Below are 24,265 nucleotides of genomic sequence, written 5' to 3'. Positions count from 1 at the left end.
CACTTGCAACCCATTCTGAATTCAGAGCCAGCCTGGCATCAACTCTGTTTATAGAAAAAGGTCACATGACAGAAACCAAATTTGAATTCTCTCAAGCAGAGACAGGCAAAGTCAGATTCACATATGCTGCATTAAACATATAAAGGACAATAGTAATCTTCAGAGAATGGAATAACTGTTCATCCTCATACAAAACATTTATTGTTTTTATCAAATAGGTGGCTTTTCCTGTTTCTTACACTTTACAGTAAGGTTTAATTGTTAACATTAGTTAATGCATTAAGTATCATAAACTAACATTTTTTCAACTTAACATTTTTACAGCATTTAATAATTAGGTAACACTTTATTTTGATGGTCCCTTTTGAACATTCCGTTGACACTACGTAATGTTGCAACTACTTGTCAACAAACTCTCATAAGAGTATTAGTAGACTGTCTGCTTCATATCTACAAACTCCTTATTGTGTTGGTCTCCCAACAGATATTCTACTGACTATAAGTAACTTTGCAAGAACATGTCAACTTAATCTAACCCTAACCCTACCAGTCAACTACACTACTAACACTCTAATGAGAGTTAGTAGAAATGTAGGTGCAACATTACTTATAGTCAATAGAATGTGTTAAAGGGACCATCAAAATAAAGTGAAACCAATAATTATTATTTATAAATATAGTATTGTTCATTTTTTATTTCATGTTCATTCATGTTCAAAATAAAAATTGTACTTTTGAACTTTTGAATTGAACTTTTAGCATACTGTATATAGATATTGAGCATTGATCATATCTTGATATACTACATGAGCTAATGTTAATGTACCTTAAATTATTATTTTTTATTATTTTCTGAAAATAGAAATGATACATGTTCTGTTCTGGTACTCTTCCATCATTTTAATTGTTAAAGGTAATAAACATATTACACAAGCAGATTTTACACAGCAGGAAAAACAAGTCAACAGAATGGAAATGAATGAAATAAAACATACGTCTTATATAATAAAAAGAATAACCAGGAATACGTCTACAGAACTCAGACACTTTTACTGGACAACCACACAATAAAACAACAAATATACAAACTTGGAGCGGAGATCATGAAGCAGGGGGCCAAGATAAACCATGCATTCAAGCTCATTCAAACACGCCCCCACATGTCTACGTCATGGTGTGGGAAGATTTGCAAAACACTGCCCAAACGTACACGCAAAGAAAGAAGGCGGGACTTTTATTCTCGCTGTAGTATTGTTGCTGCCGCCGGCGCCATGTCCTGGAGACGCTGTGTTTTGTTGTGAAAGCAAAACTACTTTGTTTGGGCTTCCAAAAGAGGACACAGCTAGAAATCAGTGGTTAAGTTGTATTTACAACACTATTCCAGAACAGTTCAACCCAAATATCAGAGTGTGTGCATCACATTTTACGGAGGACTATTTCCTGAACCTGGGAGTAGCCTGCCAGCTGTGCTCAAAGACTGTTTCTAAAAGTGGAGCAATTCTAACTTCGCAAGGACAGTCTGGTGCTTCTGACTCACAGCCTGTAAGTATGTTTTCATATTTAAAGAATTTGCCACTGACTATTCAAACGCGAGTTTTGAGCAGTGTAGAGTAGTGCTTGTTGTTTGTCGTTTCTCCGATCACAAATGCAGACATGGTAATGTTTCCGCGGCGCGATGCAACGCGACACGTAAAAAGACAGTATAAGTCATTATAATCAGTAATTATGTCCCCACTGGATGCAACAAATGCCTCGTTTGTAATGGGTTTTATTGGTTTTGTGTCGTCGCGCTGGGACACGGAATCACAATACGTAACAATACGTGAGGTATTCGGCCAATCACAACGCACTGGATAGCTGGCCAATCAGAGCACGCCTCGCTTCTCAGAACAATGAACTTTGTAAAAAAGAACAACTTGAAGAACAGCGTTTCAGAAAGGCGGGGCATAGAGGAGCAACAATAATGTACAGTATGTGGAAAATAATGTGTTTTTTTTTAACCTTACACCAAGGTTACACCAAATACACAAAATAATGTTCTTTTTAGCAATGTCATATGACCCTTTAATGTTTAGTGGCATGCATGCACACACTGGTATGTAGGCACACTAGGAACACCCCTCGCATGCTAAACTGCAGCAGCAGCATGTTAAATGCACACAGCAGTGTGTCTGTGTACATATTGGCAGTATCTCTACTTGCTTTGCAGTAGCAGCAGTAGCAATAATACCAGAAACAGCAGCATAGCAGATCTATTCTGTCAAGACCAAATCCATTAACATTGTAAAATCTATTACCATGCCAAACTCTCAACAGAAATACAAAGTTTTGTCTTGAAACTCAATACGACGCAGACAGACAAGTTACATAGTACATATAACTGATAGCAATCACATAGTTTTCTACATGGTGCAGATTATTGGTTTCTATAGCATCATCAGCCAATGAGCTTGCTGCTTGACATTTAGGGTTTGCTATAGCAGTTGCAGCACAAACCAAACTAGAGAGTTGCCATGACAGAAAGTTAAAGTGACGTGACTTGGAATTTCTGCTCTGCATTTCACCCATCCAAGTGGACACACAAAGTGTTTTGAACACACGTGCTGCAGGGTCCGAGGTGCAATTGATGTTCAGGTGCCTTGCTCAGTTGTGGGTATGAAAAGCACTGAAGAGCGCTGAGGAGAGTGCTGTACATTCAGTCCCCCACCTACATTTCCTGCCGGTACTGAGACTCTAACCCACAACCTTCGGGTTAGTCCAAGTCCAACTCTCTAACCATTAGGCCACAACTGCCCAGAAATCCCACAGAAATACAATAATACAGCAGGAGATATTGTTCCTAAACAATATTATGATTTCAGGCCACATATGCCAAGTTTTATGTTGCATACTGCATACATTATTTATATATGTTCCTTTGTCTTTGTATTTTTTTAATATCATTTGAAGGCCATCATAGCACAACTTAAATAGCATCCAACAAGCACTTTTCATGTTTTATCATGCATCAAAGCTGAAATAAAGAAAAAATACTTTGGTTGTCATTTCTAGAAAGTTTACAAAATTAAGAAGAACGTTGTTGAATTCATATTATTTTACAAAACAATTTACTCACGAGTAGGGGAGTATTCACTCTGTGATGTCCCAGATCCCTGTCCTGAATAAGAATAAGATAGTAAAACCAAAGTACACTACAGAATACAAAGTAACACTACAGAAACAAAACTGCATAAAATGAATTTTCATCTAACTGAGCTTTAAATCTAATGAACTGGACTGAAAAGAACATTTACCAGCAGCTTGTCTCTTCCTCCATATGATGAGTGCCGTTATAATGAGAACAGCCCCACACATGAACACCAGCACACTGATAATTACAGACAGACTGAAGGATCCTGGGTCACATTCAGCCACATCTGAAAATAAAAACATGATAACGGTAAGTTACAGAGTTATGTAGATATTTTTTGTTATTAAATCTATTTTGTTTGGTTGTTTTTTGTTTGCTTTACCATATGTGATGTCCAGTTTAATTTCCAAATTGAGGTGCTTCATTGTGCAGTTGTATTTATGTCCCTCACGTAGCTCTTCTTCACTGATCACCAAACTCTTCCTCATCTGGTAAGTTCCGTCTCCGTTGGGCAGAATCTCTCCTCCTGTGATCTGATCATCATCCACAGGCTGACCATCTCTGAACAGGGTCAGGTTAATGTGACGGGGGTAAAAACCAGTGGCCAGACAGCTGATCTGAAGCCCTTGAGAGTCTGAGAGGGTCTTTTCATGAGTCTGACTCTGGGTGTTACTACAGTGAAGAATAAGAAGTGTTACTGTTGCAAAAGTGTTTTGTAATGCTTCATAAAGCATTTAGAGAAACAGATTTTTTTGGTCAGCACTGCTGTCTGGGTCATATTTTTCAATTATGTTTTTTCTTACTTATATTGATAAGTTAACAAGGCTGATTCTCTAACCTTTTCTCAGCACGGTGTTCTTTTCCATATACAGATACCTCCGCAAAACTTTAATACAAAGAGGATGATAAACATTTTCATACACATGTTTTACACGAATCCATTTCTGTTGGTCCCATGGCCGCCATGTCATTTTGTCTGGGTTTTGTTGTTTTCTGTGTCAAAAATGAACTCTTCTATATTTTGTCCATCTAAAGCATCCCATCTCTGAAGTAGACCTGGTTTATCATTGTTTAACAATTCACATCCAGCAATTCTCTGATGAACTTGTATACCTTCAAATGAATAGGAAAAAAAATTAAAACTCATTAAACTTTTTTTTACAATTACAGTCTCTAGCACATGTAGCTTTCTTGCTTTTATGTTAAAAGTTTTATATGATATTTGCATAAACACTTAAAAGTTACATTGGTTATTAGGTCTTTTATATGTTATAATTATTTTGGGTTGCACTTACCATCTGTGTGATTTTGGTGCTCCTTAAGATAAATTGCTCTTTCTTTAAAGATGTTATACATATGGCGAAATATAATATCAGAATCCGTTTGCTCTTCTTCATGGAACTGCAAATCAGTACTGTTAGTGCGATAGACAGGTTTCCATGTGACCGAGTCATAATATCCTATTTGCACATCATCTAAAATCAGCACAGCACTGAACTCAGGAAATGGTGTCTGTCCAACTATATATGTCACAAATGCCATCAACGAGTGAACATCTGTGGATACACAAGGAATATACAATGTGTACACATGTGACATTTTGTACTACTGATCGTCACTGTCTGCGTCACAATTTACGGCACAAGACACAACAAACCCGCTAGATTTAAATCAGCACAGCCAGCGAAGGATGGAACTTCCTGTTTTGAATGAGCACACCTTTTTTAAACAACCCAAAAATGGCTGTTTCGTTGTCTGTTGAGGAAGTACAGACGTTCCTCTCGTTGACGAGGAGCGGATCCAGCGAGAGCTTGATGGAGCGATGCGGAATGCACAGGGCTGGCTGTGCTGATTTAAATCTAGTGGGTTTGTTGTGTCCGCAAGTTCAGTGAGGCAAGCAGTGAAGATCAGCCAATCAGTGATCAGCAGAGTTTACACGTCACGTTTTGGTAACAGTATATGGCTCGCTTGGAATCTCGGCCGGTGGTACTAAAAAAAGTACCAGGTACCAGGTACTGTACCCAGTGGAAACCCCCCGACCCGAGAGGAAATATTCATAATTATTCATATTCATAATTATTATGCAAGTTGATATTCTGATCATACTTTTTCCAAGCACAATTGACCAATTTCAAATGACATCAATCTTAATAACTACTATTAATCTTTTATTTAACCATTTATAACTGATATATAATTGTTCATGAAGGCTGGAAGTGAAAAACGCTTTATATTCAGGTGTACATAATTATTAAGCAGGTTGTCAAAGCAGCCAATCAGAATTTAGCAGCCTTGTCTCTGATTGGCTGGAATTATGGCATATTGTAAGAGCAAGCTAGCCATGGGCATTTAGAGAGCACTGAGGGCGAGCATCAGGAAACTTTGCACGTGCAAAAGAGAAGGTCTGCACACACCCAAAAACGTATTTTAAATGCAAAGTTGATTTTCGCGCGCTCAAAGTAATTTCTTTGCGAGAGGAACATTTTCTCCACAAAACTCAGTTCGCTCAGAATTGTGGCAGAGATCTAACCAGTGGCGGCTCCAGGATTTTTTTGTTGGGGGTGCTAAGGGGGGGCTTAACAGTTCAGAGGGGTGCTAAAAACTAATTAAATTGATAGAAAGTAATGAACGCCTAACTTTAGCTATCAGTTTTTTATATACAGCAGCTTCGAAAAAGGCATATTTAACTTTTTTCGTGTGGTATTAAACTTGCCACTGTTATTAGTAATAACTTCTAATGCCAACTGCCAAATATGACACTTACAAAGTAATATAATTTATGAATGAATACAGAAAAGAAAGAAAGTTGGGATTTTGTTTTATTTTATTTATTTAAGTTATCTTTATTTTTTATTTTACACATATCTAGTCATTTCCACACGGGCACACATTGCGGGTGATAACCTCCCCGTGCTGATTTGCATCGTATCATGCATGTGTAGCCAGAGATATTGTCAAAAGCATAAATTAAGAGGATTTAGCATTTCCAATTAATGTAGGCCTGTTACATTCTTCTTATTATTAGGCCTATTATCATTATCATTATTATTATTATTAGATTACTTTTATTATTAAATTACATGAAATTATTGCCCCGCAATAATTTCATAGTGCATCACCGCATGATGCGCTGTGATAGGCTATTAGCTTACTCCTCATTGAAAAAGTTTTTTTTTTTTTTTAAACAGGTCTATTAATTTATACAATTAATTATAGACCTATAATTATTGTTATTAACACTGCAGTCATTAATGAAAATTCAGAGCAGCTTTATTTCATGCACCGATTTTCATAAACTGTTTAACGCGAAATCGTTTCGTCTCATGTTTTTCACTTTACGAGCCACAAGAGAAATATTAAGGGAATAATTTAAGACAGTTATATACCGTTATCAGCATATGTTAAAGTAGATTAGTCTCTCGTTGTCTCAGAGAATATGCGCCGTTACTGCAGCGTTAACCGTCAGTTTTTTTACTTTCACTTTCTCTATAGTGAATTGACGTTCACCGTCTTGCGCAAACTTTGCCCGTTGCTTGCTTGAGTTGCTTGACCCCTCCCTCATATTATTAATTGTTTATAGGCCACATATTGGGCACCTTTTTTTTTAGGTTTTTAATATTTATTTTTTAATGTTAATGAGAGTGACACCACAGTTAAAAAACAGGAAAATCTTTTGGAAATCCTTGGTGGGGCTGTGCCGGGGCTAAGCAAGTTTCTAGCCCCGCCCTGGCGCCGCCACTGGATCTAACCCAATAGCCTTTAGCCCCGTTGTACCCTACATTGTGCAAATAGCCTACATTAATTTACATGAAGACCTCTGTCAGTTGTTTTCAAGTTAGTTGTGGCAGAATTTGTGTGACTCCTTTTCAAATTGTTTTCGTTCATGTCTCAGAGCAAGAATTCATTCGCGTGGTTATTTTAAAGCTCCTCGTGTTCTCATGATGAGTTTCCCTTTCATAGAGGTGGTAGTTTAACTATGCATTGATGCAAAATAGCCTCGTCCGATTAATTACTTAGCCAATAACTGTATTAATTTTAGAGTACTATTCCATCGAAACCCTCGAAATTACATATTATCTGATTGTGTATATTAGAATAGGCCTATCTAAAGGAAAATAACCGCAGCATCTTACCTGCTTTGGCGACTAGAATGCATGTCAACAAATACAGATAGAACAGCATTATCCGAGTTAATAAGTCCTTATGCCTTAAATCATAAATCATTAAAAGGGTTCATCTCGATTTGATTTTCTATCCCTGATCTACCTCATTTCTGATGAAACCAGGGGCACGTTCAGGCTCGCACCGGTGCCCAACGTTTTGCTACGGTTTGTGCAACGGTGTTCAACAGGGTTTGAGATACGTTTTCTCCTGTTTGGTGGGTGTGTCAAAAATGTCAGCCCAAGCAGCAACTTGTCCCTTATGAAAATTAACCATAGTTAATAGTAAAACTGTAGTTAACCATTACTGTAGTACCCGTGGTTTTTTGGTGCATACCATGGTTTTAAAAAACCATGGTTCTGATACCATGGTTTTACTACAGTTATATTGTAGTAATACTATAGTAAAACTGTAGTAAACCATGACTGTAGTAACCATGGTTTTTTGGTGCGAACCATGGTTTTAAAAAGTACCACAAATTAACTATGGTTGTAATACCATAGTTTAACCATGGTTTTACTAAAGTACCTCAGATTACATTTAAGCCTAGTTATTCAACAAACATCTACAAAATAAAAACAGAATGACAAGTTACTATTCTATGATACAGGCTTTATTAGTTGCATCATCTGAAACAAAATATTGTTGTCACATGTCAAAATGATTCAGAACTATGAACTATAACTTTATTTAAAAAATAGTGATAAAGCACTGCAGTGGTAGAGATGGTTTTCTGCTAATTTACAAAATAAAAATAGCAAATTGTTTCACTGTAATAATGAATTATCTCTACAGAAATTAATTACATGTTGTACAAATAAACATGACTTAGTGTTCACACACAACATTATACCGCCGACCTCTTTAACAATATCTTTTGTAGGGCTGCATGCAACTAACAATTTTTTTGGATAACCAATTTATTTGTGTATTTTTTTTATTAATACTAGTAATTGGATTACAAATAAATAAAATATATACATAATTTTTTAATTAAAATAAGTTTAATCCATTATTTTAAAGAATGTCATTTCACATCCTGCCTATGAAAACAAATATAAAGAATGTCTCTATAGGCATCTTTACACAGCCGATTTAAGGCTGCTCTAAAGCGGGTCTGTGTCTGCTCAGAATTCAGTGTAAAGACGCAATGCCGCATAAAAGCAGACCTAAAATACGCCGGGTCTGACCCACCTCAGTCCCTAGTATCAAAGACGACGCAATGCTGTTTTGATTCAGTGAAAATGAAACGCGAAACAGTGCCCCTCTAAACAGCGTCGTTGTCATGACAACCCAAAGGACGCCTGTCTGTTCGAGCCAAAAACACCGCTAGCTCCATTTGTTTTAGCTAACATTAATTTAAAAAAAAAATGTCTACTAATAGGGGAAACAACTGGTCCGACAAAGAAGTAAGGGAGCTTCTTTTAATAAGAGCAGAGGAGGAAATTACCCGGCAAATTGACGGAACTGTAAGAGACAGCAATGTATACTGTACTATTGCTGAGAGGCTTCGACTTTGCGGTGTGCAGAGAGATAAGAAGCAGGTTACGGCTAAGCTCAAAAGTCTTAAAAGTGTTTACCTAAAAACAAAAGACCACAACAACACGAGTGGCATGACTGCCAAGTCATCCGCTTATTATGATCTGTGTGATAATATCTGGGGACATCGTCCCTGTGCTTTGCCGGTAAATGCTGTTGGATGCTTGACACAGACAGAGGAAAGAGCGCAATCTCCAACTGACAGCGCCACCGAAGATGGAGATGAAGACGACATAAGTCCGCCAACAAGGAGTAAGTTTTCCGATTTTAGTCTCTTATTACAGATGAACATTGCAATATATCATAAATGGTTAGTTTTAAAATGACTACAATTATAGGCTACTATTTTCTTTCACTGTCACTCCAAGAAGTTCATATTCACATGTAGCCTATATCTGCGCGATGCAGGCCTAAAGTAAATTATTCTAATGTGTATTCATATATAATTGTAGCCTATTTATTTACAACTGGACAAATAAACACAAATCGGGGAAAATTAGAAATTCTCAGTTGCTTCCACTGAATTACATTAGCTCAATACATTAATGTATGAATGCTGAGTAAATTTCCATGTGCTTTCTTTTGATGAACCCCATTATTAATTATATAAACAGCCCTGATTCTGAAGGTGTTTCAAATTAAAAAAGATAATTTATTATGTATGTGATGTTTAGTCAAATCCTAACGTCCTAATTTGTTTCTTCTCATCTACAGGTACACCAGAAATGACAAGCCATCTCCCTGCGAAAAAAAGAAAAATGTCTAAGGCAGACCATGCTCAGGCAATGAGTGCTGCATTCCTAAATCACCTCAACGAGTCCGAGGAAAAGTTCTTTGCCAGAGAGGAGCAACTACTGCAAATGCAGAGGGAGTGGGAGAAGGAGGCAGAACTTCAGCACAGACAAACAGTGTTGGAAATGACCAGGGAGATGCGGGCAATGCAACAGGATGCTGTTAGTCAGTTTGGCAATATCTTAGCAAGTATATTTCCTCCACATGGTGCCCAGTCAACTGTTCGTCAGCCCTTTACTCACCAATGGAGGTCTGGAGCATCATCAGTTCATGTTGCCTCACGAGATGCTGCACCATCCACGGTGCCACACAGTTATAGTGATGAGGAGGAGCCTTATGAAAGGGTGATGACCTACTTATAAAACCTTGATGGTGACTAGGCTTGTAATGCAGGCATTTGACTTGATTTATGCATATTCTCATTTCAATTTTTTAATCCAGTATAACTAAGTTCTGAAGCCTGAAATGTTAAAGCATGAAAAAAAATGAGTACTGTTCATCAACAAATGAATGTTTGAATGAATTTATTTATTATTAATTATATTATTTATTTAATAGTTTTAAAATTATTTATGTATTTATAGAATGTTGTAATTATTTTTCTGTATTATTTATTGTTCTGTGACTAAAACCCCATACTTGTAGTAGCCTATTTGTTCAATTGTTCAGACTTCTGTTCTATTGTAGTTGTCTGTATTAATCTGTTTTATATTAAAAAAAGTAACAGAACAAAACAAATGTAACAATTACATTAAAAACATTTTCGCTGAATTCATTAATGCCACGTTTACAATTTTGTTGCAAACTTAAAGTTTTACAGTTTACATTAATACAGCAACTAGTTCCTGCAAACAATGGTCAGCAAGGCATCACGAATGGAAACAGCAGATGCACTGTCATCCCTGTTGTCAACAACAGGTCTTTCCACGCATTCTTGGGGACATGCCCAGTTGTCCAGGTATTGCTCACGGTGGAATTCACAGAAATTATGCAGAACGCAGCAGGCCAGCACTACATCTGACACAGTGTCAATGTTAATGTCATTTCTCTTCAGTAAGCATCTCCACCTTCCTTTAAGGCGTCCAAATGCATTCTCCACAACTATCCTTGCCGAGCTCAACCGATGGTTGAAGTGTCGCTTTTCTTGGCTGAGTGTAACACTGTTAGGGAATGCTTTGATCAGCCATTTTTTCAAGGGATAGGCCGGGTCACCGATTACATATAGAGGAATCTCCAAGCCATTAATGTGCCCTAAGTGCTAAAGCAAACAAATAAATAAAAAATAATATAGTATTTAATGGATGGTTCAATGTTCAAAGATGTTGTTTGACTATTACAGTATACCAGTAGATGAATTACAGGAAAGAACATTTATGGGCTTTGAAACATGAATATTAAATATAAATCATTCTAGCAAATAATTAAGACAGATAATGTGTGCTCCATTCTAGCCTATAGTTCCAAAATGGTCACAGACTATTTTACAAGCACTTCTCTCACCTCTCTTGCATAAAGATAACCACCCTGTCGATGCTCAGCAAGACAATAAATATCAGAATTTGCCAGTACCCTAGCATCATGTGTCCTTCCAGGCCACCCAACGTAAACATCTGTGAAACTAAACGCAGCAAATTGTGATTAGTTGCCTAAATAATTAATTAACAAAAGGAAATAAAACTGTCTGTATAGATACTTGCCACATTTTGTGATCTACTACGCCTTGTAGGATTATTGAATGCCAGCCTTTGCGATTATGATAGTCTGCGGGGTTTTCTCTCGGTGATATGATTGGGATGTGTGTACCGTCAATAGCACCCACGCAAAAAGGCATCCCTCGACTGGCAAAACCAGATAATGCGTGTTCAAGTTCAGGGCCGTATGGAAGACGAATGTATTTTCTGAGCATTAATCGCTGAATTCCACGGCAAACTTCACGAATGAGTTTACACAATGTCGCCTCGCCGATGCCGAACAATTCAGCCACAGTCCTGTACTCACAGGGTGTAGCAAACCACCAAATCACAGCGGCAAGTCGTCGTCTGTAATCAATTGGCTTTCGCCAGTTTGTAACCTGCTTTTGTAGAGCTGGTTTGAGTTCATTAGCCAAGGACATAAAAGTCTCTCGACTCATTCTAAAATGCTTAACCCAATCAGTATCACTGTAATTGTGTACCGTTACATTCCAAAAAACATCTCCTTGCGGACGACATTTCACCCACACACGACGGTCTGGAGACATCTGCTGTCTCCTGAAAGCTAACGCTAGAATCAATTTTCGTTTGTTGTGTCTGCGCCTGAGTGACTTTCTGGCTCTTTGAAACAGATTTCGGCCTCTTTTAATCGTGCGGCGATGTTCCCGATGCAGTAATTCATAATTTCTTTTAAGTGTTTTTTCCAGTTGGAACAATTTTGTTAAGAAAAAGAAAATGACTGTCAATACCACAGAAGCTAACATTGTGACAAACTGTCCAGCGCACGATACACTGTAGCACGTGCAGGAAATTTAAATTTAATGTAGTTACATTTTAAAATGTCATGTTTTTATTTATTTCGTGCTTTATAATATTTGTTCTTTTTTATATTTGTTATGCAATTTTATAGTATTTGTTTTTGTTAAAACTAATTTTAAAATTGTAGTTATTTTAAAAGGTATATGTTTCCCGCAATTTTAATTCCTGTGTAAATGCATTTATGCCGCTTCAGAACAGCATTAAACGGTCTGTGTAAAAGCACATTTTCGTGGTTTTATGCCGCTTCAGATTTGGTTTCTGTGCCGCCTTTGCTGTGTAAAGATGCCTTATGTAGGCTCTGCTGTTCATTATAAGCATTAAAGTCTTAAAATACAAACATTACATTCTAAACCTAAAAACAACAGATTGTTTGTTATTTTGAAACAGAATTTAAAACAATTTAAACAAAAAAACACAATGTTAACTTGTAAGAGGTACGAAGAATAAACACAATCATTCGTCTGAACAGAGCAATTATATTATATTATATTAATGGACAGTTCCAACCATAGTGCCTTTACTGTTACTGCTCTCATAAATATGATTACTTGTGTTACATGTAGGGTTTTAAACCTACACTTAATTTCTAACAAAAAAATATTTGAACAAAATGTGTATTTTAGTCAGAATTATGAGCGGTCTGTTTGTTTTGATGCACTATTCAAATTCGTTGATGATTATTTTCATTATCGATTAGTTGTTGCAGCCAGGCCTAGTTTTATACAACCTGTGAACACAAGCCCAACACAGGCAGATGTGTGCAGTCCATAGCATTAACAACCTTGATTACAATATCAATAAAGGTAAAAAAGGTTCTTTCAGTGGAAAAGTTTTACACATACTACAAAATACATTCACAAGAAATGAGAAGTACTTTAAAGAATGTTTAAATGATATCAACTCACATGAGAAGATTTCAGTCATTTCAAGCCTAAAGCAAGTTGATTTATTCTACATCGAGTCACCTCATGGGGGCCCGATGAAGGCCAGATGAATCCTCCACACTTTTACTTGGTGAAGGAAATGCCACCTTTTTCAAAAACTTTTCATGCTGCATACATGGCAGTAGTGGTCAGTATGAAGTCTATCATATAGTCCAGTAGGTTACAGTCCACCTTTGGTTTGGTTGTCTTGATCTTCACCCCATATGGTCTCAGGACCTAAAAATGAGAAGAATATATACACAATATTAATAAACAACTTGCTGGAATACTCAGTTGTTATTGGTCAGTTGCACACTCACAGGGGTGTGGACTCGAGTCACATGACTCAAGACGTGACTCGGACTCGAGTCCCAAATTTGATGACTTGCGACTCGACTCGACATAATTAAAGAAGACTTGAGACTCGACTTAGACTTTGACAGCAATGACTCGAGACTTGACTTGAGCCCTGTGACTCGGAAAGACTTGATCAGATCAGCGTCGTTATCACTCGAGACGGGTGCGGCGTGCTTGCGCTTGACTGGCAGTAAGCCAGAGACTGCGTTCAGGGAGCGCTTGATATACAGTATATGCTAGTATAAATTAATGGAGTAATAGCATAACTTACAACAAAAGAACCGAGATACGAAAAAAAAAGTAGTTTCTATCTCCGCTCGTGAAAAGCGCTGCCCTGCCCGTTTGAGCGGCAGGGAGGAGAAAGGAGATCACTGGTGCTCGCCTCATCATCATCGTGACCGCTGCTGTGAAATGCTAAACATATTCCTCACTTCTTTTGTTTGTCCGACGCCGAGGTGGACCATGAGTGACGGATCCACATCCCGCCACGACCCCTCGCAGCTCTACCAACTCGATGTGCTTTAATTTTCATTTTTATTGGTAAACACCTCTCTGAGACCCTTTTTTTTTTTTGCAATTGGCCTAATGATCATTTTAAAATATAATTTGAAGAAGTGTTCTTTCACAAAATGATTTGTGAATTGTAGTCTAGATATAACTATAAAATATACTAATTTTGTTTCCCCCTTCACCAGGCACTCATTTCACTTTTATTTCTTTCAGGATAATTAATTGAATTCACGTGTTGTAAATCAGTCTGTAGCCTATAGTACATATAGCCCCTAAATTTAGCGATCAACTATGCATATTATATACTTAACATTTAACATACAACATTTTGTCTTTGTTACTCTTAGTTATAAAGAATGGTAGCACAGCATTTTTGAATGACTGTCTTCATGAGTTTGTCTGCATCCATATTGCAGGTTTCCTCTCACATAAAGTATGGTAGCAGTTATTTCTTCTAGTTCTTTCAAAGCGGTTCTTTCTGAGTTTCTGCTCACATGTTTCATTGAGGTTCCAAATAATGGCTCATTGGCTTAGATATAACAAAAACCTAGCATATATTCTTCTTATGCACACATGCAAAGTATTTCTAAAAAAAGTATTTATTTTCATTTTAATTACTTTTGAAGTATTTCATGTAATTTCTATGAAATTATGTTGTCTTTGATATTCTGTTACTAATAAAATAGTTTATTTATTTTTTATTTTTTCCACTGCTTGTCCTATTTTGGCACAATCCCTAAATTGAACTTGAGTAGTTTTACTAAGGGCACCCATCTCACATGAAATTAAACTATGTAAAAACATATTCTACCCGACTTCCTGATATAAATTACTATAAATTTGATATGGGAATTAATACTGAGACACTAATTTGGGCAAAGAGCACTAATGACTTGTTTAAGACTTGAAGTTAAAAGTTGAGGACTTGCAACTCGACTTGGACTTGCCTATTTTGACTCGAGACTTGACTTGGGACTTGTCTGTCTTGACTCGGGACTTGACTCGAGACTTGAATGCAAAGACTCGAGACTTACTTGTGACTTGCAAAACAATGACTTGGTCCCACCTCTGCACACTCATCTACACTCTTAAAAAAAGGTGACAGAAAGAACCAAAAAGGGGGTTTCGCGGAAATGTCACAGAGGAACCTTTTTTGGCAGGTTAATGTCAGTACCTCATCATCCACTACTATGCCCTTTTTCATCCCGTGGAAACTGCCACTGGTGGTTCAAAGAGTTCCTGCTTTCACAGTCCTTCTGATGAATGGTTGAGGCTGGGTACATAGGATCCTGTAAAAAAAACAAAAAAAACAACCTTTCATTAGTTTCTTAATTTTAATAGGTTTAGCACAGGTATAATGATGCAAAATGACAAACAACGATAATGGAAAGGTATTTTTAAGCTGAACAGCAGTCGGAATAGAAACAAAATCAAAGCAAGTCAAAGTATTTTGGAAGTTCATGCATCCATCTATTCACTCTCCAAACCAAATCCTCTCTAAGATCTTGGGGGCTGAAGCCTATCCCAGCATCTTGGACCACAAATCCATCCAATTAATGGTATTTAAGCAATATAGTAACAATTATACAGTAACTGTCAAGATTTTGGAAACATTACAGTGTTTTTGGGGAAAAAAAATAGTAATATTGCAAAATATAATTACAAGTTAAAAAGAACTGTTGTCTATTTTAATATATTGTAAATTGTAATTTATTCCTGTGATCAAAGCTGAATTTTCAGCATCATTACTCCAGTCTTCAGGGTCACATGATCCTTCAGAAATCATTCTAATATGCTGATTTGCTGCTCAAGAACATTTCTTATTATTAAAACAGTTGAAAACAGTTTTTGCTTCTTAACATCACAGCAAAAAAATTACATTTTAAAATATATTCACATAAAAAAGTGGTATTTTAAATGATAATATTTTACAATGTTTCTGTTCTTACTGTATTTTTAATCAAATAAATATAGTAGTGGTGAGCAGAAGACTTACTTAAAAAACACATTCAAAAAACATTTTAAAAAATCATTGAACAGTAAACTTTTGAACAGTAGTGTCCTGTATGTTTGAGGTTTTACTTACTAGTAACATGGTACATAGCGACTTAGAGATGTTGTCCGACAAGAGACTCTGCGCTCCTCTGCTGCACGGCCATCAGCATATAATCTAGAAACATAATATGCAATTTATCACAGAGCCAACGATATTTAGCTTTATTTAAAGGAAGCAAGCTACACTGTAAAAAAAAAATCGTAATTTTATGGAAAATAACTGTGATTTTTTCAGGTTGTTTTCTTTTATTTTGAATTGCAGTCAAAACTCTGTACAATTATCTCTGAATTAACTACTTGGCTGGATTATGTTTAATGTTTTATGTTAATGGATTATGACATTAATGACAAATTACAATAATTCACGTTTTTAATACAGAAAAACTACTGTATTTTTATACAGTACATTTTCTTTCACAAATGTATGTAAAATTACAAAAATAATCTGTAATTAATAAAATAACAAAACCGTTAGATGATAAAATGGTCAAATGACTGGCAGCAACAGCTGCCAGACAAAAACCATAAAATTAAAGTAAAATATCCTTATTTAAATAATCTGACAAACACTGTTATTTTACAGGTATTTCCTGAATTTTTATGATCAAACACTTTCACTGAAAAACAAAAGACAAAAAACGGCCAAATGACTGGCAGCACAGGGTGCCAAACAAAAACTTTAAAATTAAATTAAAATCTCCTTATTTAAACAAGCTGACAACACTGTTCATTTACAGGAATTTCATAAATTATTAAAATCAAACACCTTCACTGTAAAATTAACTAATTAACTAATTAATTAATTAAATGTTACAAGACTGGCAGCAACAGAACATTAAACACTAATAGATCTCTCTAGATCTCAGCATCTTCACATATTACAAACCAGTCTGACTTTATTTATTTCATACAAAACTTCTTATTGAGAATTAACAGAGGTTTAGATGTTAATGTTTTATTGAAAATAATAAAGTTTGAAATCACCATTGTGGAGATAAGAGTTCGCTTTAGTTGGGCTTCTGACTCTTCACTTTATAACATCAGCTTTTCTCTAGCTGTTGTGACTTTGCTAGCGAGAAATTACTCTGATCAGATAAACCTGGTTACTTATTGATGATGAGTTAATCATCATATAGTAGCCTGATCACATCATGAGTATTGTCTTTGAGTACGTTAGCATTTAATGTTTTTTATTTTATTTATTAAATTAGTGTTTTTTATTTGTCTTTTTTTATACAGCGTTCTTGTGATGTTATGGCAGTCAGAGATCCATTTTTTTATCATTATACAGAAAGTGTCTTGAAAGCTTTTTGATTCACAGAAACATCAAGAATCAGCACATGAATCTCAACAATGGTGACAATCAACAAAAAGCTGGTTTTGTGACGGTCAGAGCTGATCTGAATATTTTGTAGATTGTTACCATTGTTGAGGTTCATATGCAGATTCTTGATGTCTGTGACTCTACGTGTTCTCACCTAAATCATTTTTTCAAACTACCTTACAAACCTTCAAAATATCAAAGCAGGGCCATATTTCAAGCAATAAAATTGTAGCACTACAACAAAGTGAAATTAATAAATTTAACATGTTCAGACATTTCTGATGAGGCTAGTGAGTTAGGCCACTACACAATGACAAAACCATCATCAGCACGTAAACCACTTCATCTGATCAGAATTTTTCTTGCAGGTTTTGCTATAACAAACACACAGTTACAGCAGCCAGAGAAAAAAAACATTGTTAATAAGTGAAGGGTCAGAAGCCCAACTTAAGCAAACGCTTATCTCCACAATGGTGACTTCAAACTTGATTAATTTCAATAAAATAACATCTAAACCTCTGTTAATTCTCAATAAGTTTTGTATGAAATAAATAAGTCAGACTGGTTTGTAATAAGTGAAGATGCTGAGATGTAGAGAGATCTGTTAGTGTTTAATGTTATTTTGGGATTTAAAGGGTTTCTGTTGTCTGTGTTTTGTGGGTCACCATCGTGCTGAAGAGTAGAGTGTGTGCTTCAGTCCAGGAGAAGACCAAGTGACACAGATGTTATGCTGAATGTAGTTTTATTTAAAAGCAGTAACTGTGGAGTTGTTGATGTAGTGTTAGTTATTCGCACCTATGCTGTTGTTAGATGATGGTTAACTGCAAAAAAAAAATAAAAAATTCACAGAGAATGTTTCACAATTATAATCCAGACACTACCTGTAAAGTAAAAAATAAAAATAAAAAATTAAGAAAAAACAAGGATGTTGTACCTTAATTGTACAGTTTTTGTTTGGCAGCTGCTTCTGCCATTCATTGACCGTTTAAAAAAAAAACGTTCTTTAACCGTTATTTCCATTAATGGTAAATTCTTGGCACCCTGTGCTGCCAAGCATTTCACTGTTTTTTTACATTAAATTTTTTTACAGTGTAGAGCAGAAGTGAAACGCAGAAAAGAAAACTGTACATACACACACACACACACACACACACAAACAATTTCTTAAAATAAAATTATTAACATTCATGTATTTAGGTTTGTGTCACTATCTGTCAAAACCTTCCTTTAATGAACTGTAATATAACAGATGCATGGTGATATAAGAAAATATGTTGTGAAAAAAAAAATGCATATGAATGCATATTTCTTCTATTGCTCACCTGTGTTTTCTGCATTTCTGTCAGCAGCTCCCTTCAGCAATTTTGAAATCTTGGAGCTTCTCTTCCTTTGTAGAAAGATTATATTATCACTCCTGAAACCACAGAACAATTTTAATTTATCAATATTTGTTTACCATGAAAGATCAAAGCACTTTTGAACTGATGTTAGATTCAGTTAATTCGTGCTTCATGTAAGTGACGTCACCCATTAACAGTAAAGCACATATTTTAGGTGAAATAACTTAGACAACTTCCAATAAACCATTGACAAACTGACAGCAAACCCTTTACAAAGCTATCAAAACCTCTCATCTACACATAAAGATGTGATTAAAAACCCAAACTTTCATAATAAGAGCTCAAGCTTCAGAGTTAGCCTAACATACCTCGTCTGAAAACAGATGCTAGCGGACTTTTTCGAAGACTGTAAAACATTTCTGTGAAGTAAATATTCAACAGAAACATGTCAGTTACATGTAAGAAAGTGTCTGGAACAGTTGTATGTGATATTTGTGTGATTTTAGGGACTAAACTCACCTGAAAGCAGTGAAAACAGCAGCGAGAGACGGAGATTTACTGCTCGTCAGTTACAGTGTTGCACACCGTTTCCATGGAAACTCCCTCCGCTGCAGCGTTTGAATGAGCGCGCGAGTCCATTTAAACACGTCACAGTCATGCAGCATTCATACACCTCTTAAAATCTTTCTTTAAATCGCGAATTTGAAACTCATTTTGTAGTTCTACGACCAATACATTGGTGCAAAATGTATGATAGTGGGATAAATAATAAAAAATATATATATATATTTTAAGATTTGTATCACTCAGCCTTTTTATTTCATTTTAAAACATGATTTTTATACTAAACTTTGCATTGGCTAAATAAACATAATACATTTTTTGAGTCATGCAAAACAGCATTAAAATAGGAGTAAAAAGTATAAAAGGACTGATCTACTGGTGTTTTTTTAATTAAACACTATTTATAACTAAAAATTTATACTTTATTGAGCTTTAATTGAACACAACTAAAAGAAAATGAGTCTGGAATGAGTTCTGGACCAGGCAGCTAGGAACATTTAGCTCACTTGATCTCACTTTCCAGAAAAAAATATTTACAAAAATGTTGATTGTGAAGAACCATTATATAGTCTAAAGAACCTTTTGTGCAACAGATAGGTTCTTCTGGATATTAAAGGTTCTTCATGGAACCATACACCCTGCCAAATAACCATTTTTTAAGAGTGTATTTTTTGTAATAACTGACAACACATTTGCCAAATTTGATTGTTTCATTTTCAGAAATCATGAGATTAATTATGATTATTTTATTGAGCCCTATTTTTTTTTTTTTTAAGAGTAAGAAATAACTAAATATGTAGTTAATACTTTTGAAAAACCATGGGTTATTTTGTAATGGTTCTACTAAAAATGCTGTGGTAAACCATAGTTTATTTTGCAATTACTATGGTTTTCTACAAAAACTATAGCTAAATCATGGTTACTGCAGTAAAACCATGATTAATTTCGTAGTTACTATGGCTTTACTACTAAAACCATAGTTAAACCATGGTTTATTATGTAGTTACTATGGTTTTACTACAAAAAAACATAGTTTAACTATGATTACTGTGGTAAAACCATGGTTCATTTTGTAGTTACTATGGTTTACTACAAAAACCATAGTAAAACCATGGTTTATTATGTAGTTATTATGGTTTTACTACAAAAACCATGGTTTATTATGTAGTTACTGTGGTTTTACTACAAAAACCATAGTTTAACTATGGTTACTGTGGTAAAACCATGGTTAATTTTGTAGTTACTATGGTTTTACTGCAAAAACCATAGTTAAACCATGGTTACTACAAAAAAACCATGGTTAATTTTCGTAAGGGGTATATAAACCACGCGGTATTAAAGAGACAGCTCGCACAATGGGTCCAAGTGAAGCCATTTAATATGTGTCCGCTGCAGCTCGGTATACACAACAGTTGAAGATATTAAGAGTTGTGTAGTAACATAGCATATGTTACATGATATTGATGAATTTGTAAGTAAATGTAATTAACATCAAAATAAATTCACAAGAGCAAGTATATTGTTTGCACATGTTTATTTACATTAAAGGCAAAATAACTGAAATAATAAGAGCACAGCACAAAGCATAGATATGGAACTTCTTTAAGTCTGTCTAAAAAACATGTAGTAATTGCAATGTCTTCTGGTCCGTATCCTTTCCTTAGGAAGGTGTGCTAGACACTGATTAATGTAACATAAAAATACTACGTATTTATATATTTTGCTATTGTATTGTGGGTGACATTTTCATAAACGTTTCTATGCTCCTCTAATTATATAATGGTAAATATTACAATATCATAGCACAACAACAGTGATCAGCAATAATCATAAGCCTAATACTCACAATAAAAATAATAAGGTCATATAGATCATAACACAGTCTCGGAGGTAAGAAGTGGCTTATCCTTCATCTGAAATTTCTTTTCATTCTGAAATGCGAGGCAAATGTTGGATCACAATAATTAGGAACCACATCCACAAATCCCTTCACTCGATTTTGGATGTTCTCTTTTATTCTGGACGGCAAGGGCAGTGACTGTAACATCGAGCGTATTTTGCAGTATTAAACACGTATTTATATCGATTTCATCAGGCTCCGAAAATTCTTCAAAAAGAACACAAAGAATGATCTTCTCAGCTGCCATAGTTGCAACACTTGCGTCATCAGAACAGGGTGTTCAACGCATCATTGTTTCCGTTTAATAAACGTTTTGCACCGTTTTTTCGGGGCTGAACGCAGCCCAGATCCCCCTGCTCAGCAGGTTCATTTGTAACGTGATTTTCCCATGTCAGTATGCTCTAACCCCGCAGCCGATTTCATTGGTCAATTTAAAAACACAGTCGCCTGGCAAGAAAATAAATAAGTAAATAAATAGACAACAAACAAATAAATAATACAGCTGCGATGCATATTTCAGTCTCATTAAAATGAGTTCTCAGAGTTGTGGATCGGTCAGTTTTTAATAAAATTCTCTGAGATTTAGATTAAAATATTTTAATGTTAATTGTAATGCCTACAACTTTTGTGACTTTTGCATCTTAATGTCTAATTATTCTCTAGTATACGTATCACCTGATGCATTGATGTAGCCAGACAATTATAGTTCATGTTGTTGCTGATGGCTATCCAGCAGTAGCCTACCATCTAGTGGTCAACAAACGAAGTACAGTCAAAATTCCTTACACTTGTCTTACTTCTAGCGCTGCTGTATTGCCTTCAACTCAGGTTCTACTTCCCGTAGAGACTATTATGTCACAGAATGACTACTCAACCTATTGGATGATGTAAGTAAAAAAAATAAAAATAAAACTTTTTTTATGAAAAGCTGCTGACATGTTATTCGAGCGGCATATTCATTCACACACGCTACTGTTCGCTGAAATGGAAGGATTCTTTAGAATTACACTCATCGGTGTCTGTGTGCTTTACATTAACGGCCAATGTAAGTATTAGACTACATTTATAAAACGATTTTATCATTTCTCATCAACAGAGTAACCTACTTACATGGAAAAAGGAGTAATACCTATTTGTCATTTGTTTTGTGCCATATTTGAACAGAGCATAGGCTATCAATTAATGTGTTTTTATAGCCTAGTAGAATGCAGGCTGCAGCATCTACATTTAACATATAAGTGTAGTTGTAACTGTAGGTATATGTTTTTTTTTTTTTTTAATTTACATCCTGTAAATAGCTGTAGTTGTGCTTGCTCATAAATTATACATACATCTTCAAAAATTAATATGCATCTTCATTAGCTGCAAAATAATATCTCTGTAAAGGGTTCCTAAATTATCTAAGTATAATATTTCTGTCTATACATGTACATAGAATTACTTAGAATTATAATTAATCATAATAATAATCTGACTTGTGAAAATATTTTAGATTATCATGAATTTGGACTGATTGAAGCATACGGTGACTCAGATCAAGAAGATTTCATTGTCAAATTTGATGATGAACATATGGCACATGTAGACTTCAAAGAGCAGAAATAAATCATCACGTTACCTGACTTTGCTGGCCAAATTGAGATTCCTTCCCTGTATGAGGATGCTAAAAAGGGAGTATCTATTTGCAAAACCTTCTTTGACATGCTTAAAGAGGTATATGCCAATTCATCTGAACCACTTGGTAAGAGATAAAACAGGCATAAAAATATTTTACTGAAATGTTTTAAATGTCATATTATGATTGGTGGTTTCTATCTTTTCCAGAACCCCCCTGGAGCTCAATTTATCCCAAAAGTGATCCACAGTTGAATGTCAAGAATACCCTGATCTGTCATGTGATTGGATTCTTCCCTCCACCTGTCAGAGTCTCGTGGACCAAGAACAATGTGAATGTGACAGATGAATCAACTCTCAGCAGATATTACCCCAACAAAGATGGGACACTGAATGTTTTTTCTCGACTCAGCTTCATTCCAGAGGAAGGAGACATTTACAGCTGTTCTGTGGAGCACAAAGCCCTTCAACAACCTCAAACCAGAGTATGGGGTGGGTTTATATTGTATTTATCAATCACATTTAATCCCCTTTAAAACACATGATGAATTTTACAAATATTTGTGTCTGTGTATACAGATGTGGAGATAACAGAGTCTAGCATCGGTCCATCAGTGTTCTGTGGAGTTGGTCTGGCTCTTGGGCTGCTGGGTCTCACCACTGGAGACTTTTTTATTGCCAAAGGAAACTGATACAATAACACTGACAACTGTAGATGTTATTTTGTTTTAGTTCTCACGTTTAGTTGCTCATGTGCTTAAGTTACAATAGAATTTATTTTAGTGTTAATTTAGTTCATTTATGTTTTCAGGGTTCTATATTGTAATACACAGCAGCAGACATGTTACACCTGCAATAATGTACAATAGCTGTAAGTCTTCGTAAGACATGATATAATATTCTACTTTTGCATAGTGTGGTGGATATATTTAATGCTATGTACAGTAGCTGCATTATGGTTCATGAAAATAAAATATTTTTATGTTCAAAAAATATTTTATTTTCTCAAATAAAATGAAAGCGAAATAATAATTTTGTAAGGTTTTTTTCTCAATGTTGATGTGGAGTTATTAGTTGTGTCAAAATTAGTGCGTTAACGCAGGAGATATTTTTTTCAGTTTAATGCGTTAAAAATATTTAACGCAGGGGCGGAGCTTTTATTGTCCACCTCACTCAAAACTGCTTGGTACACGTGCCCTTCAAATTGCACGCACAAATACGACAGCGCGCTGTAGTCTGTATCATTTCATTTCATAGCACGAAAGAAACTAGCATGTAATGTTGTGGTTATGTCGTCAGTTAAATCACGAAGTTACAAAAAAAAAAAGGCGATTAAAGCTGCCTTAAAACTGTGCATGTAGTATTTATTATTTATCACATTTAAAGCAGTAGGCTATCAGATCCGCATCAAGTTCAGCAGTGGCAGCTCTTAAAGTAACAACAGCCAAAATATCCTAATTACTAGTTGCTGTGATGTCCCTTAAACAAAGAACAAAATAAAAAGAGAAAATCAATAACTTCTGTAGTTTTAAGCTTTATCTCTAGC

General features: G+C 35.5%; 2 protein-coding genes, 1 long non-coding RNA gene and 1 pseudogene across 6 annotated transcripts; 2 read left to right on the top strand and 2 right to left on the bottom strand.

Annotated features, from left to right (window-relative positions):
* Window positions 1-790: 790 nt before the first annotated feature.
* LOC131545884 (major histocompatibility complex class I-related gene protein-like) lies at window positions 791-7,446 on the bottom strand (annotated as a pseudogene).
* Window positions 7,447-8,753: 1,307 nt separating this feature from the next.
* Window positions 8,754-10,310, top strand: LOC131546236 (uncharacterized). Its single transcript, XM_058785662.1, has 2 exons — window positions 8,754-9,082; window positions 9,545-10,310. The coding sequence occupies exons 1-2, from the start codon at window positions 8,905-8,907 to the stop codon at window positions 9,982-9,984; spliced, it is 618 nt and encodes a 205-aa protein (XP_058641645.1). The 5' UTR covers window positions 8,754-8,904; the 3' UTR covers window positions 9,985-10,310.
* Window positions 10,311-12,270: 1,960 nt separating this feature from the next.
* Window positions 12,271-19,222, bottom strand: LOC131546025 (uncharacterized). 3 transcript variants are annotated; one of them, XR_009272588.1, is made up of 7 exons: window positions 19,161-19,201; window positions 19,010-19,060; window positions 18,624-18,715; window positions 18,097-18,122; window positions 16,009-16,092; window positions 15,097-15,211; window positions 12,271-13,292 (listed from the first exon to the last, which is right to left on the bottom strand). It is a non-coding gene; the product is annotated as an uncharacterized LOC131546025 (long non-coding RNA). The 3 variants fall into 3 exon arrangements; XR_009272586.1 differs by lacking the exon at window positions 18,097-18,122; XR_009272587.1 differs by lacking the exons at window positions 18,097-18,122; window positions 19,010-19,060 and having other exon boundaries at window positions 19,161-19,222.
* Window positions 19,223-22,067: 2,845 nt separating this feature from the next.
* LOC131545727 (H-2 class II histocompatibility antigen, A-K alpha chain-like) lies at window positions 22,068-23,682 on the top strand. 2 transcript variants are annotated; one of them, XM_058784804.1, is made up of 3 exons: window positions 22,068-22,150; window positions 22,598-23,211; window positions 23,299-23,682. In XM_058784804.1, exons 2-3 carry the CDS (start codon window positions 22,893-22,895, stop codon window positions 23,409-23,411), a joined length of 432 nt encoding a protein of 143 aa, XP_058640787.1. In that variant the 5' UTR covers window positions 22,068-22,150; window positions 22,598-22,892; the 3' UTR covers window positions 23,412-23,682. The 2 variants fall into 2 exon arrangements, with proteins under 2 accessions (XP_058640787.1, XP_058640788.1); XM_058784805.1 differs by having other exon boundaries at window positions 22,080-22,150; window positions 22,640-23,211.
* Window positions 23,683-24,265: the final 583 nt, after the last annotated feature.

The sequence above is a fragment of the Onychostoma macrolepis genome, chromosome 08 (assembly GCF_012432095.1).
Source record: "Onychostoma macrolepis isolate SWU-2019 chromosome 08, ASM1243209v1, whole genome shotgun sequence".
Classification (NCBI taxonomy): domain Eukaryota; kingdom Metazoa; phylum Chordata; class Actinopteri; order Cypriniformes; family Cyprinidae; genus Onychostoma; species Onychostoma macrolepis.
Note: the sequence above shows the minus strand (reverse complement) of the source record. Positions and strands in the feature narration are given on the sequence as shown.

What these genes read in the sequence shown, in the direction of transcription:
- LOC131546236 (XM_058785662.1), top strand. Translation starts at nt 8,905, where the DNA reads ATGACTGCCAAGTCATCCGCTTATTATGATCTGTGTGATAATATCTGG. An exon ending in CATAAGTCCGCCAACAAGGA is followed by an intron (nt 9,083 to 9,544) that starts GTAAGTTTTCCG and finishes TCTCATCTACAG; the next exon opens with GTACACCAGAAATGACAAGC.
- LOC131545727 (XM_058784804.1), top strand. Translation starts at nt 22,893, where the DNA reads ATGTCATATTATGATTGGTGGTTTCTATCTTTTCCAGAACCCCCCTGG. An exon ending in ACCTCAAACCAGAGTATGGG is followed by an intron (nt 23,212 to 23,298) that starts GTGGGTTTATAT and finishes CTGTGTATACAG; the next exon opens with ATGTGGAGATAACAGAGTCT.